Here is a 14409-nt window from a genome sequence, read left to right as displayed (position 1 = left end):
TTTTGAAAAACCGAAGACGACGGACTACGAAAAAGGGGAAAACACACAAAACGTCTCGTTTTGTGTGTTGTCCCTTTCTTCGTAGTCCGTCGTCTTTGGTTTTTAAAAAAGGAAGAGAACACAGATTTACGGGCTTTGGCGACTTGGTGGCGACGTGGCGGCGGTGAGGTACAACAAGAAGCGGTGAGCGAGGGAATGCGGGACCACCGCTGGGAGAAACAACCCGAGCGGTTGGTTTGGGAGGGATTCCATCCTTGGGCGCCATCTATCCCCGTGCGAGTGAAGCGTCCGGTGCGCCGAACATAATGTGGCCGCCGCGTAAGACAGAGTCATCACCTAAATGTGTTTCTTCCACTGTGCTGAAACCCATTCCACCCACCGTATATGTTTCGGAGTCAAAATGGCCGATTTAAGCAAAAATAGAATAGTCACAGCGGATGCTATCGACTGCTATAGTCCCGAACCAATACAAGCAGCCGTGCAGTTCCGCGAGTGGCTGCTGCGGGAAAAATGGCGGCGTTGCGATCGACATTAGCTCGGTTCTCGAGTACGAATCGGTGCCACTTTTTCAGAGGAGTTTCCCAATTGAGTTGTTTTTTCAACGTTGCAGCGAACGCACAAAATGCTTTCGGTTCTCTGTGGAACTTTTTTTTTTTCAATCACTGTACTATATGCGGTTTTTTAAAAGCCTGAAAAAGTGGGTTCATAATTTTTTTTTTTTTTTTTAATATTGAGTGTGTGCTTTTAATGACCCATGACTTCAATTAAATTTGGTGGTTGTGTTTAAGCCTTAGAAAACAGCCAGTGACCGCGGAAAAGGGAGTGAGCGCGGCTCAAACCGGCCTGTTCTCGATCGGCGTTTTTCGGGCGGAAAGAAACCGAATTTTGAGCGGCAAATTATGTTCTGTGTAGTTGGGCTCTTTTATGCCATGTACAACTGAAAACGTCGGCTAGCGTAAATACCCTGCCAGTGCAACGTGCAACGACTACTGAAAAGAACACCCAAAAACCGTGAAACTAAAGAAGTTATGTATTTGATCGTGAAAGTAACCATTTTGGTAACGCATTATAACGCAACGTAACGAATTGGTAACGAGTAATGTATTTCGCAACTTTTTCAGCGAGTAACGAGTAAGAATATTTAGTTACCTTGAGGGGCAACGTGTGCATGTCTCCTGCGAATGCATCGTACAAAAGACCGACTGAAAACACGTTCCAAGCAAACATTTGCTACGAAAATGCTCAAGGCGTGTCCTGGGAAAATCCTTTCATCATGTCTGCAAAAAAGCTCTTTTTTGTTTTGTTTGTGATGTAGATGAGCAGTGTGACCTTATGCGGCGTTTGTCACCGTCACGATTCTCAATTGCGTCGCCAGGTTCGTTTTCGCACGTCTGCTACTACACGGCTTCGAGCGATCCGGCCAACCTGCCCGTGCTGGGCGTCGATGTCCGGCTCTGCACGCACGTCATCATGGGCTTCGTCCTCGTCGACCCCGCCGGGAATCTGAATCTCTCCAGGGTTGGCGGCTACCAGGGCCTCCTGGCGTTCTCTGCCTTGGGGAGGACGGGACTCGGCGAGCCCCGAGCGAAGCTGATGCTTTCGGTGGGAGGCGGTGGCTCAGACGCACAGCAGTTCAAGAAGACCGTGCGATCAAGGGACAAAACACGCAGGCATGCTTTTTACCGTGTGCTTTCATTTTCGTCAACTTGGCCAATATCACCTAAAAAGAAAAGTCTGCGTCCCCAGCCATCCCCCCCCCCCCCCCCCCCCCCACCCACCACGTCATCACAAGTGTATCCACGCACCGTCGCCTCCAGTACTTTGTGCAGTAACAGACAATGAGCGCGACGCTATGCGGAGCGCAAGTTCGTCTGCGTCGTACACAGGGGTTGCAATGATGTCAGAACACCGAACGCTCATTGGCTGATCGAAAAGAAAACAAAATAGTGGTTACATCTCAAGGCCTCTAGTATTGAGGTCTACCCACTACCCTTTCAATCAAAGCCAATCAGAGCTCGGCGTCGTTCTGACGTCACCGCAACCCCCTGCGCAAGAAGCAGACGACTTGCTCTCCGCATAACAAGCGGCGACGTCAATGGCGCGTTCATGCCTTTCGGATTCGCGGGCGGATCCGCGCAGGCGGAAAATGGATTTTGGAACCGGGTGGGCGAAATCGACTGGTCGCTGGCGGAAAATCGGGATGAGTCCGGAACCCGTATCCAGATTTTCCGCCAGCGACGAGTCGACTTCGCCACCCGGCTCCAAAATCTATATACTTCCCCCCTGCGCGGATCCGCCCGCGAATCCGCGAGTGTGAACGCGCCACAAGGCGGACGCGTCTGCTGCTGTACGGCGTCTCTCATCGAGCCTCAGTGCGTCTGCCGCTTGGGGCGGGTGGGAGATCCAATAACAATGACGTCATCCGCAGACCCTGCACAGCTTACGCATCATACAAAAGACAGTGTGCATACAGATTCTAATCCGAGTCCCCTCGAGATCCGTGCTTCGAGTGCCGCACGGCAATGAGTTAAAGGGGAAATCTTGGCACGACGCATTCGAACCACGGATATTGCGGTGACTCGCATTTTCACACTGTCTTTTGTATGATGTTTAAGCAGTGTGATCCCGGCTTTAGGTGCTATGCGGAGCGCAAGTTCGTCTGCTTCCTTTGCAGGGATTGTGGTGACGTCAGAACGCCGAGTTCAGATTGGTTCTGAAGGAAGGACAGTGGGTAGAGCTCAAGGCAGCTTGCTTTGAGGTCTACCCGCTATCCTTCAGTCAAAGCTAATCGGAGCTTGGCGTCGTTCTGACGCCACCGTAACTCCTGCGCAAGAAGCAGACGACTTGCTTTCCGCATTGCAAAAGACACCCTACAAAATAGTCTCGATCAGAGCGGCCGCCACTCGTCGTTCTACATCTGCAGAGGGTTTTCGCTTTTTCTCGCCCCCTCAGATTCATCGAATCCGCCGTTGGGGTACTTCGGGATGCACGGCTAGACGGCCTGGACTTGGACTGGGAGTTCCCAAGCGTGTTCGACCGGAGGCAGTTTGCGTCATTTCTTGAGGTAAACAACGGAAACCCTGGAAGCGTATTTGGAAAAGCTTGTGGAGCGAGTCGCCGGGTCAACACCGGCACTCTGATTAGCACATTTTCATTGACGTCACATCGCCTCGTTTACGAAAAAAAGAAAGAAAGGAAGTGGCGTAGGGGATGGGGGATTGACATGTGAGCGCCGCTCTCTTGCTGCTGGTGTGGGTAGATCGTCTGATAGTCGAGCACTGCTGAGGCGTACGCACGGCCTCAGAAATGCTTGACTATCAGACGATCTATCTATCCATATCAGCAACAAAATGGCGGCGCCCACAGGACACGCCTTAGCGATTCACGCGCTAGCCTGTAGCCGGCTCCCAGATTTGCTTACCCGATAAGCGCCAATGTGGGAACGGACGATAGGCTAATGCGCCCCCCGCTTTTTTCTTTTTTTTTTTTTCTTTTCCTTTTTCTGTAAAACGTGCCAATCCGGTGTGCAGGAACGGGCCCGTTGACTTACTCCGCAATCTTTTTCGAATTCTCAGCCCGGAAGAGCAAACAATAACGATGGAATTGCCATTGTTAACAAGGTCTCAAAAAGATATGATTTCCCCCGTCATGACGGTGTTTGTATACAGGAGGTCTTCAAGGCATTTCGGGAGTCTCCATACGGGCCGTTCTTACTGTCCGTGGCCGTTCCCGCTCAAAGCACTCTGGCGATTGCGTACGACATACCTACAATGGCAAGGCAAGTACGGGGGATCGGTGGCCAATGCAATAAAAATGGAACAAAAACTCGCAGCGGCCTTTATCTCTAAGTAATGCATGAAATGCAGTATATATGTTGTGATCGTTTAATACTATTTAGAAGGCATTAAACTGTCGTTTTGGGGAGCGAAGAACATTTATTTTTACTACTTTCACGGGTACATTGATAGGGAAACTGAGTGCACGTGACATCAATTTCTGCGCGGTCGGTAGCGTAAAGTGTTAAGGGGTATCCACACGGGGGATGCTTTTCGGGGGAGGGATGTGCTTAACGTCAGTGATCAGCGAAACCATCAGGACTTCCTCCTCGACTCCAGACTTCACACGAATGACCGAGAGGGATGTCAGTGTTATCAGACGTATTTGGCGGTCGCATTCTCGACAACAGGGCTCAGTGCGCGTTGACGACAGTAGAAAAATGGATGGGTACATGAAACGCACTACGCGATTATGGCAGCAGCGCTGTTAGATGCAGAAAACGTGGGCGATAAAGCTTCGCCTTTAAGTGTGGAACGCGATAGCTCAACATATAAACTTATGCTCGTTTCCAAGCCGTGCAAGCGTGTCAACGAGACCTAGTCACTGGCGTGTCTGGTTCGCAACCAAAGGGTCGTGGGTTTGGACCCCGCCTAAAATACTTTTTTTTTTTTTTAAAGGGATGCTGAGCCGAAATCTGGATTCCACAAGACACGCGTCAAAAGCGCGCAGCGGGATGCTACAAACACCAAAACATCACTCATACAGCGATGTCTCGAACGGATGATCGTATTTTTCAAGGAAAGGAGCATTGGACAGAAATGTTTATGTCATGTTTCTCCGAAAAGGAGAAGGAACGGCCTCGCGTCTTCTCCGCCTCGCTGCCTTGAGGGAGCGAACCGAAGAGAGGAGGAAACGAGATATCTTTACGTCACGCGCCTCGTTGGCCTGGTTCAATCTCGACCTCTTTTCCCAAAAATACGGCCGTCCATTCGAGATATCGCCTTAAGAGTAATATTGTAGGGATTGTATCGTCCCGTTTTCATCTCCTGCATTGTATTTTTCTTTAATCCAAATTTCGGTTCACCATCTTTTTAAGGCAAATAATTACTTTATAAAGTGCAATATTTTGAGACATGCGGCGATCTTTAATTCGCATTGCATGTCATGTTTTAATCACTTTCATTCTACGCGTGACGTCGTAACACGTGAGCATTTTTGGTTGCTTGAAATTCCTGCGCGAGGTCAGGTGGCTGTGAGACGTCATGACCATATCGACCAATCAGGATTTTCCCGTCACAACGCCGCCGACGCCGACGCCGGCTTTTCTGCGACACAAGCTCCTTAACGCTATCGCGTTAAAAAAAAAAAAATAAAGACGTTTACAACTCCCTGTAATGCCGAATTAGAGCGGAGCTCTTGAGGAGGAGGAGGGGAGGGTACGGGGGGAACGCGCGGGTCAGAAGTGAGACCCGCGCGTTGCATCATGGGACGTTTCCCATAATGCACCGCGGGGTTATGCCGAAACGTCCCATATTGCGACACGCAGTTACGCAGAAACGTCCCATAATGCACCGCGCGGTTACGCTGAAACGTCCCATAATGCAACGCGCGGGTCATGAGTGAGACCCGCGCGTTGCATTATGACGTTTCCCATAATGCAACCCAGAGAACAGAGATACGAGGAAAATATCCCACGCCAAGTGGGGAACTGTTTGTGCAGCCCCAGCAAAAGCCCCCCCCCCCCCCCCCCCCTCTTCCCCTGGGGTGTCTACATAAGCGCAACTCCGCGCAAATGCGTGACATTGTTACCACATGATACGCATTCCGGGGAGCAAAAAGAGGGATTTCTAGCCTTTACAGCTCCAAGAACCCGTGGAGCGAAAGTTCGCGCTGCAGAACCCAGGGATCTTGAGTTCAATCCCCAACCCTGCCCCGCTTCGAATATGGCGACGTGAGCGAACGAAAGCGTCGCTGTGGTCGGCCCACCACAATTGGCCGAATGCTGACTATGACGTCAGCAAAGGGTGTCTCATCGACGGAAGTGATAGGAATGTAAGAACTTCCATTCTGACGGTGTTGGCAGTGTTGTTTTGGAAGCGCTATGATTTCAGGCTTCCACCATGCCCATTACAAATACCATCAAACTTGTTGTTCACAAGGTAATGACGTCACGAAAGGTAACCGAAAGAGGGCGCCACCGAAACATCTCGCCGCTAACAGCACAATAAAGAACCAAGGCTAGGTGCTACTGGCTATTTTTTTCATCTATACAGCGGAGGAACTAGACGCCAACTAGGACCGATTAACTTCACGCAGTCTCAACAAGCAAACACAACACAGTTACTAAGCTATATCCGTGCCTTTCGCACATCAGCGCTTTTCTGCAGACTATCAGAAGCAAGGAAGGCCGTTCAAGTGACGCTTGGACACATTTTATTTTTTTACTTCATATAAGATACTGATGTCGTTCATCTGCTGCTCTGACTAGAAACATTAAAATTAAGGAACGCGACACTATTAGGGCAAAGATACGCGGTGTTCTGAGACTCGGTAGCGGGTGCCAATACGTATGACCACCTTTTTTTCTTTTTGTAATTGGCAGGATAAGAACGGCGGGGCGTGTCTGGCCTGCAGCACGCGCTTTGTGCCTTCCGTCGTGCTTTGACTGCACGTGCGCGCTCCAGGTGCACGAGACGTGTCGAAAGTAGGAAGCTCGCGCTGGAGGAGAGTCAACGGAAGCTCCTCCCACCGTTCTCATCTTTCCAACAACCATAATAGTTCTTTTTTTTTTTTTGTGGTTGCTTTTTTTATTTTAAGAGACCAGCAGTTAAAACCTGCGCTCGCTTGTTCGCGCTGACGGTGTGTTTTTGTTTCTTTTTCTTCGCCCAGGAACGTGGACTTTGTGAATCTCATGACGTATGACCTCCATATTTTCAAGTGGTATACCCCACTGACCGGTCACAACAGCCCGCTCTTCAGTCGCTCTGACGAGCTGGGCTACTTCGCCACCCTCAACATGGTATGTAACAACTTGAAATTGGTGTTACGTCAATCTGCAAAAGTATTCTCGTGTAAAGCCACAAGGATTGCGAGAAGACTCTGCTTGGTGAGGCTCGCAGCCTACTGGTTAATCGTTGTTTTACATAGCGACCTTATCATATCGCAGCATGTGTGGTAATGAGCACTGAACCACGCAACGCTATATGAGCTTTGGCAGAGTTTGCAGCACTATGCAAGTTACGCCAGCCTTGACAACGTAGCACAAAATGGCGTCATTTTACAGTTTGTAAATTTCAGGCGTTAATAGAATGGCGTGAGGGAGTGTGAGATGCCAGCTTCGGTGGTTTTTCCCACCGACGAGAAGAAGAGTACCGTGATGTGTGTACGTTCCTATGTAACCCTCCCTAAACGTGAACCGCGTCCCCCAATATTTGCCGATTCTCTTCACTACCTCTTTTCTTGCTGCCCGTTGCAGCAGTCGAGCACCGAGCTGTGGACTTCGATGGGTATGCCTAAGTCCAAAATCATGGTGGGGATTCCTACCTACGGGCTGTCTTGGGCTCTACTGAACGCCCAGTCTGCCGGCGTGGGATCCGTGGCAGTTGGTCAAAGCAAAGAGGGCGACGGTTTCGTCTCTTATCCCAAGGTAAGCTTGCGCACCATACTCAGTAGGAGCAAGCGCTTCTGGGCCAGTTTGCCGGAGAATGCGGGTATCTCTTGGCATGGCCTCCTCTATACTGACAATGCCTGGCAGATCGCCACGAGAAGCGGCCGCTGAAATTGAAAAAGGTAGAGCGGCAGACAAAGGATTAGAGGAGAGCCAGGTGACGGGCGCCCCGCTGCGGCGAGACGCCGAAACACGCTTCTTCAGAGAGATGGAATGTCCGCTCGTGTTCGTCGCGTTCGTCGCGCTACCGCTTCTTTTCTCGTCGGGTTCGAAAACCATGTTTCGCGTCCTCGCCGCTGCAAAAGCTGTGCGCTGAGGTCCAGGTTCCCCGAGAAATGCTGTGCTACCAGATCCTTGCGCTCCAAATCTGCGACCGGGCTCTCAATGGCTCCGTCGCCAAACTGCCAGGCTTTGTGAGTATAGAAAATGGCTATACTCTCAGCGATTGAAATAGCCGCAAGAGCGATTTTGGGCTCCCGCGACCGACTCCGTGGTAAGAAGATATCTAGCGTTTCAGCCGATTTCACTCAGCAGAGGCCGATTCCATTCTACCCGTTCTTTAAACGTGCCCGTTCTCTAAAACGAGTTTCGATCAACCAACCGTATACGGTTTATTGAACGCCACTTCATCGAAACACGTTTTATCGAAGCTCGCTTAAGAAAAAAGCGGGATCGATGAGTTCTTTCTCTGTCCTTGTCTTAAAGCGCAATCATGTTTTCTAACGTACAATACCAACTCGCCCAACAATCATCAGTTGTGGAGCCTCAGTTTAAGGAAATGCCGTCTATCGAAAAGGGGACGCTGTTTAGCGAATCCTTTCGGTCGGCGTAAGGAAACCTTGAAGCCGCTAGAGGATAGCGCGTGATTCACTCAGGCGTGTTTACCCAAGCCTCCTCTCCCTCTCCATCCTCTCTCTTTCCCCCCGCAAACCAGGTGAGACGCAAGAAGTTTTGCGTCGTCCAATCCCAGACTGTGTTCCTAGAAAAACACATTCGCTAAAAGCAGGCTAATCGCCATTTTCTGATTTCTCTATATAAATGAATTCTATAAACGGGGGTCTTTAAAGCGGCGTTCGCTAAAATGAACTTCGGCAAAATGGATGCCTCCGCTCAGCAGACGTAAGCCTTGGCTTTCATTTTCTCTAATTCTCGTTCAGCACGTCCTTCCCCAGAAATGACTTCACATGCCGTTCATAAAGTACACGAACGCGATCTTACATTTGAAGCCCCTCCATCCTCTTTCTGCGATTAAAATTGGAGTTGAGTATAACCGAAGCGAGGACAGACTTCTACAGCATCCATTTGAATGGAACCTTCAATTCCTTGTCCCCACGAAGCCATTAACGCGACTTTGAAATTCCTCTCGAGGCTATTTTAATCTCCTGAAAAAAAAAAAAAAATACCCGCATTCATCATCAAACCGTCCTTGGGGCGGTTTGCTGATGAAGGCGTTTATTTTGGAGCCTCAGAGCTCAGCCTCGATGAACCCAACGCTTGTATAACTCGCGTCAGGGCCGGAACCGCAGATTTTCAAACCAGGGGCCGTAGTGCCAGCTTAATTCGTGATAAAATAAAGCCACGTACTACGCAATCTCCCCGGCATTATTTGGTATGGCCCATATCCTACTATATCTTCCAATATATCTGCATGTTCCGAGTTTTTAAATCTGTGTTTAGATTTTTCTTTTGCGCAGCTTGTTACTAAACCAACGCGAAACACGGTAACTTCTGAGAACATGCTGGACCTCATTCTTTCTTCACTGTTTGTTTCATATTCACCTAAGCACCTGTGTATCGCTGAAAAAAAAGAGTATAAAGTTTTCCTTGACTACGATCAAGCCGATCTTAACGCAATAAATAGAGAGTTGGAGTCCTTTTTTTCTCCTTTGCGAGTTTTTTAAATGCACAGTTGAAGTTAACTGGTCAACGTTCAAGGAAAAAGTCAATTCTCTTATTTCTTCTCTCGTCCCGTGGAAATCTATCTCTTCTAACCCGGCATCACCATGGTTCAACTATGCTTTAAACAAGCTTTCGAATAATAAAAAAAAAAAAAGAAATAAAAAAAAAGTCTTTTCCGCATTGCAAAGTGTGTTGACACGGCTGAGCGATGGAAAGCTTATAAGATTGCTACCACTTTCTACAAAAAGGCAATCAATGACGCTAAACAGATATTTTGGAGCATTATAAATGGTAGCCAAAAACATGTAATTTCACTATCTAGCGCTCCGCTAGATAGAGACATATCTAATGATGCGTTTGTCAAATCATTCTCTGCTGATATAGATCCGTGTTAGGTTTTTATCCTGATTATATTTTTTTTTCCTATGGATCCAGTTATTTTTAGTTTTGATTTTAATAGAAACTCTAAAAGTGTCTTCATCATGTGGTATTGATATTATTTCTAAGTTTCTTAAAGGTACTAAAGTATACAGTGCGATGTTTCTTTCTATGATTTTCGAGCAATCACTTCTTAGCGGTAATCTCCCTGATGACTGGAAAATTGGTAAAGTGGTTCCTCAACATAAATTAGGCGATAAACACTGTCCTAGTAATTACAGACCCATCACCCTAATTAGCACTCCTTGCAAAATCTTAGAGCACATTATTTTGTCACACCTCGTCACATTTCTCGATTCTAACTCATTATTCTCTTCTTCACAACATGACTTTGGCAAATCTCTTTCCTGTGAAACTCAACTTCTCGTCTTTACTAATAATTTATTCTCCATTCTTGACCATAGATCCCAGGTTGACTGTATGTTTTTAGATTTTTGCAAAGCATTTGACAAAGTTTCCCACAACTAACTACTCTTAAAATTAAGTAAGCTCCATCTCGGACCTAACGTGCTAACATAGAATAAGTCTTTTTTTTAACAAACCGCTCCCAATTTGTATCTGTAAATAATTCTAATTCCCCTTTATATTATGTTACATCCTGTGTGCCTCAGGGTTTCGTCCTAGGACACTATTTCTCATTTACATAAACGACTTACCCTTGTGTGTTTCATCATCTCTAAGCCAATTCGCCAACAACTGTGTAATTTATCGCGAAATTAATGACTGACACATTTATTCTTCTAAATAATCTAAATTCTGGTTCAGAATGGCAGAGTGGCACATGACCTTTAACATAGATAAATGTAAATTAATGAGAGTTTCTTGTCGTAACACACTGCCAGCCACCTACTTTCTCAAAAACGGTTTCTTGCAATCCTAAAAATACCTTGGTTTACACATCACTTATGACTTGTCCTGGCAAATCCACACCAATCACATAGTTGTTAAAGCCTTTCATGTTAGGATACCTAAAACGTAACTTTGCTTTAGCTCCCGTATCACTTAAGTTACTACTATATAAATCTCCCGTCCGCTCTAAACTAGAATATGCAGCTGCTATTTGGGATCCTTGTCAATCAACACTCATTTCTAACCCCGAGTCAGTTCAAAATCGCAGCGTTCGCTTCATTCTTAGCAATTATCATTGTACAGCTAGTGTAACATTCATAAAATCCAGCCTCTCTTTATCTCCTCTTTTGTTGCCCCGTAAATGTTCTAGACTATGCATCTTTTACAAAATCTATCACTCTCTTCCTAACCTAAGAGAAGGGCTACTGTTGAACTCATCCTGCATTTCTTCACGAATCGATTATCCGTTCAAAGTTGGAGTCCCTAAGTGCCATACCTCTGCCTATCCCGATTCCTTCATTTCCAGAACATCTACAGCGTGGAACCACTTACCTTCAGTTTTAACATCAATACCGTCACTTGATTTGTTTAAAAAGTCTAGTACTATAATTATATTTTAAAAATGTCTCGTGATTTTATTTTTGTATTGCTTGTTTGTATTGCGTTTGGCTTTTGCTTCTGTATTGTTTTCTTGTGTGATTATGCGCCCACCCCCTTCGTAATGCCCGTCAGGGCCTTGAGGATATTGCAATAAATAAATAAATAAAAACCAGTTTCTAAATGTGAGGGGGCCCGTTTAGAGAACAATTCGGCTTTCTTTTTCAGTGGTGACACTTACCGTTGAGGAGCAGTTTCTTCTCTTTCCGATAGCGATTATGTCCGTCGAACGGTAGCGGTTTCTTTTTCTAAAAGATCGTCTCTCCCTTCGGAACTTTATCACCGGCGGGAAAATACGCCCCTTTCGAATGCTCCACGAGTCGACCAAAAAAAACCTCTACGGATGTTCGTCGCTTCGAAATGCTAGCAAAGCACGCGCCACACGCACGAACGGTGAAGATGGCACCGACCAGAAGCCCGTTTGTGGACTGGTCTGTACAAGCCCACGAAAACACGAGCAAACGTTTCAGGTCTGCGAGTTCCTGAGAGGTGGCGGTACGAGACACTTCGACGATGAATCCATGGTTCCTTTCGCCACCAATGATCGGACGTGGATCAGCTATGACGACCAAGAAAGCGTCGCCATTAAGGTTAGCATGTGTCTGCTAGTCTTAGCAGACAAACTGACATTTTAACTTTTTTTTTTTTAATGCAATCTTGCAGATCGTGTTTCGCCTTGCAGATCCTCGGAATCTCGATGGTATACAGTGCATTTTACCATATGCCACTGGAGCGTGTTTTTTCAATCGCTATCTGGTTATTTTGTAAAAGTTTCTCATTAGAATGCTTCCCGAGCTTTGGCCACCAGGAGCAGAATCACTCGCGCGGAGATGCGTTTTGATAGAAAACCGAAACTTAAAAGCGCCTCCAAATATTTTGTTTAACGCCGTAGGATGCCGCATGTGTCTTATATATTTGTGAAAAGCGTCGATTTAGTAGTTTTTGATAATACCCAGAAAGTTTTTAATAGAAACCATAGCTTTACACCTACTAATTTAAAAACGTAATTACTCAAAATGAAGAACCTCATTATACCTAACGTTATTAATTTTCCTATGAGGCCCATGGCAGAAACCAGAGCCCAATAAATATGTCTTATACGTACCAAAATGCCATGTTACTGAAATAGTAAACAGAGGGACGGACACGCAAGATTTGTCGTCGTGTCCGTCTCGATAGACTTTTGAAAAAGGGTCTATCCTACCTACGTGCTCACCTTCTAAACCGAAATTCCGCCATCCTTCTCAACTTCAGGCAAGATGGATTCTGGCTGAGAACTTCTCCGGCACCATGACCTTCAGCCTGAACTCCGATGACTGGCAAGGAACCTGCGGTCATGGGGCATTCCCTTTACAGAAGTCCATCCTGGAAGCGACATGACCGACTCGACCAAGTGCTAAGTGCCGAGCATTGAACAGATCGTTCCGACCACGACCAATTCTATTTTACTGAAGACCACTTCACCCGCGAGCCGGCTTTGGTCGCACCCTGCTGTGCACTCCTCTCGAGAGATGGCGGTGCACCTCAGCTGCTCCTCCTCCGCTGCTGTCTTCTGCTGTTGTATGCTCTTCGGATGTCTTTTACACGCATCGTATGCTGCGTTCTCTTCTGCGTTTGCCTTCGTTTTATCAAGCCGCTTGTTGCCTTAATACTGTTAAAGCACGAGCACCCTCCGACCATGGAACTTATTGTAAACATATCGTGTGTTGGAGAGAGAAGTGAACCCCCCGGTGGTTTCCTTACTGTAAACATAATACAGGCGTGGCGGAACGCGCGTTCTCCTTTGAGGAGCAGACGGCACTGTTTCAGGACTTGTCGTTATACAATCCAAAGGTTATAAGCAATTTTCGCACATTTTTCACGGGAAATGGCGGCTAAAAGAGTTCGCACATATATGGGTGTGAGGCGTCTGCTACCGGGAACGTGCCCGAATTATCATAATTGAAAATGTAAAAAAAAAAAAGGGTTTTAACTTTAATATCAGATGACGGCGAGTTCAGGAACTTCGGCATGTGGTTCCAACCGCTAGCGCGTAGTTTATTTTTGCGGTGGAAAGTTAAACACATGCAGTTAATTTTCCATCCTGGTGGGTTTCATACCTGCGTTTGCCTTTCGTCGGATTCGTGATGAATCTAGAGAACGCTGGAAATGTTGCACTGTGTACACCTCAAAACTTGGCGATAAGGCTGTACAGCTGCAATCAACCATTTATAATTTACCCCCCCCCCCCCCCAAAAAAAAAAAGGAACACATATTTTGTTTATTAGCTGAGTTCATTAGGCTGGGTCCACCAGGCTGAGAATTATTAGGAGATCGCAGACCTATGGCATTTCGAAGTCAATCCCATTTTAAAATCACCTGTTCGAGGTGTTTTGGCAGAGAACGTGCGAACATTACGAGCGCTAGCTGACATGGGCCTATCACTTGAAAGTCTGCCATGGTCTCTCGTGAGTTAATAGAAGGCGAACATGGGTTTTCAATGCAGAATCTCTAGAGCCTTATCGTTTAAAAGGTTGAAGGCGCGAACTGAAACACGGATGAAACAAGAAACAGGTACAGTGGTAATCACCCCTCGAGCGGGCCGTTCCACGTTGCGCCACGTGACTGGCTTAGTTTCCGCGAATGCCACCAGTCTAGCGCTCCCCGGAGAAAGCCGCACTGTACGGCAAGGTCAGGCGCCTGTCCTTGTCGTGCGTGTTTCTTGTTTCGTCCGTGCATCAGTTCGCGCTTTTAATATTTTAAATGATATAAACCAACTACACCCAACCACAGTTTTATATCTAGAACATTGATTTTATCAAATTTCGATTCAACACAATCCTTGAGACGTTTATGATTTTTTTTTTTTTTTTGCATCTCTTACCTGCAGGTTGTTTTCGAGACATTTTAGGCGTAAAAGAATCGTATAAGTAAGCGAGGGACCAGGGTACCATAGAACTTTCTATAAAAGTGTTTTGGTTCACTGTTCACACTCAAAATCTGTAAGTGTAAATTGTCTAAGAAAAAAAACTTGTTCTTATGCGCGGTAGGAAAATGGAAGCAAAATGTAGGGTTGACGCAGCTACTGACACATGGCACTACATGATACAAAAACTTGAAACATTCCTCAAGATGAACACGTT

The 14409-nt window shown here is 46.7% G+C and overlaps 1 protein-coding gene across 1 annotated transcript; it reads left to right on the top strand.

Annotated features, from left to right (window-relative positions):
- Positions 1 to 1470: 1470 nt before the first annotated feature.
- On the top strand, positions 1471 to 12667 carry LOC8037562 (chitotriosidase-1-like). The gene is made up of 7 exons (XM_040217659.3): positions 1471 to 1670; positions 2953 to 3064; positions 3576 to 3778; positions 6667 to 6796; positions 7253 to 7423; positions 11758 to 11877; positions 12542 to 12667. Exons 1-7 carry the CDS (start codon positions 1471 to 1473, stop codon positions 12665 to 12667), a joined length of 1062 nt encoding a protein of 353 aa, XP_040073593.2.
- Positions 12668 to 14409: the final 1742 nt, after the last annotated feature.

Source organism: Ixodes scapularis, unplaced genomic scaffold, assembly GCF_016920785.2.
Source record: "Ixodes scapularis isolate PalLabHiFi unplaced genomic scaffold, ASM1692078v2 PGA_scaffold11__112_contigs__length_91849675, whole genome shotgun sequence".
NCBI lineage: Eukaryota > Metazoa > Arthropoda > Arachnida > Ixodida > Ixodidae > Ixodes > Ixodes scapularis.
The sequence above is the reverse complement of the archived record's forward strand: the minus strand, read 5'-3'. Positions and strand labels throughout refer to the sequence as shown.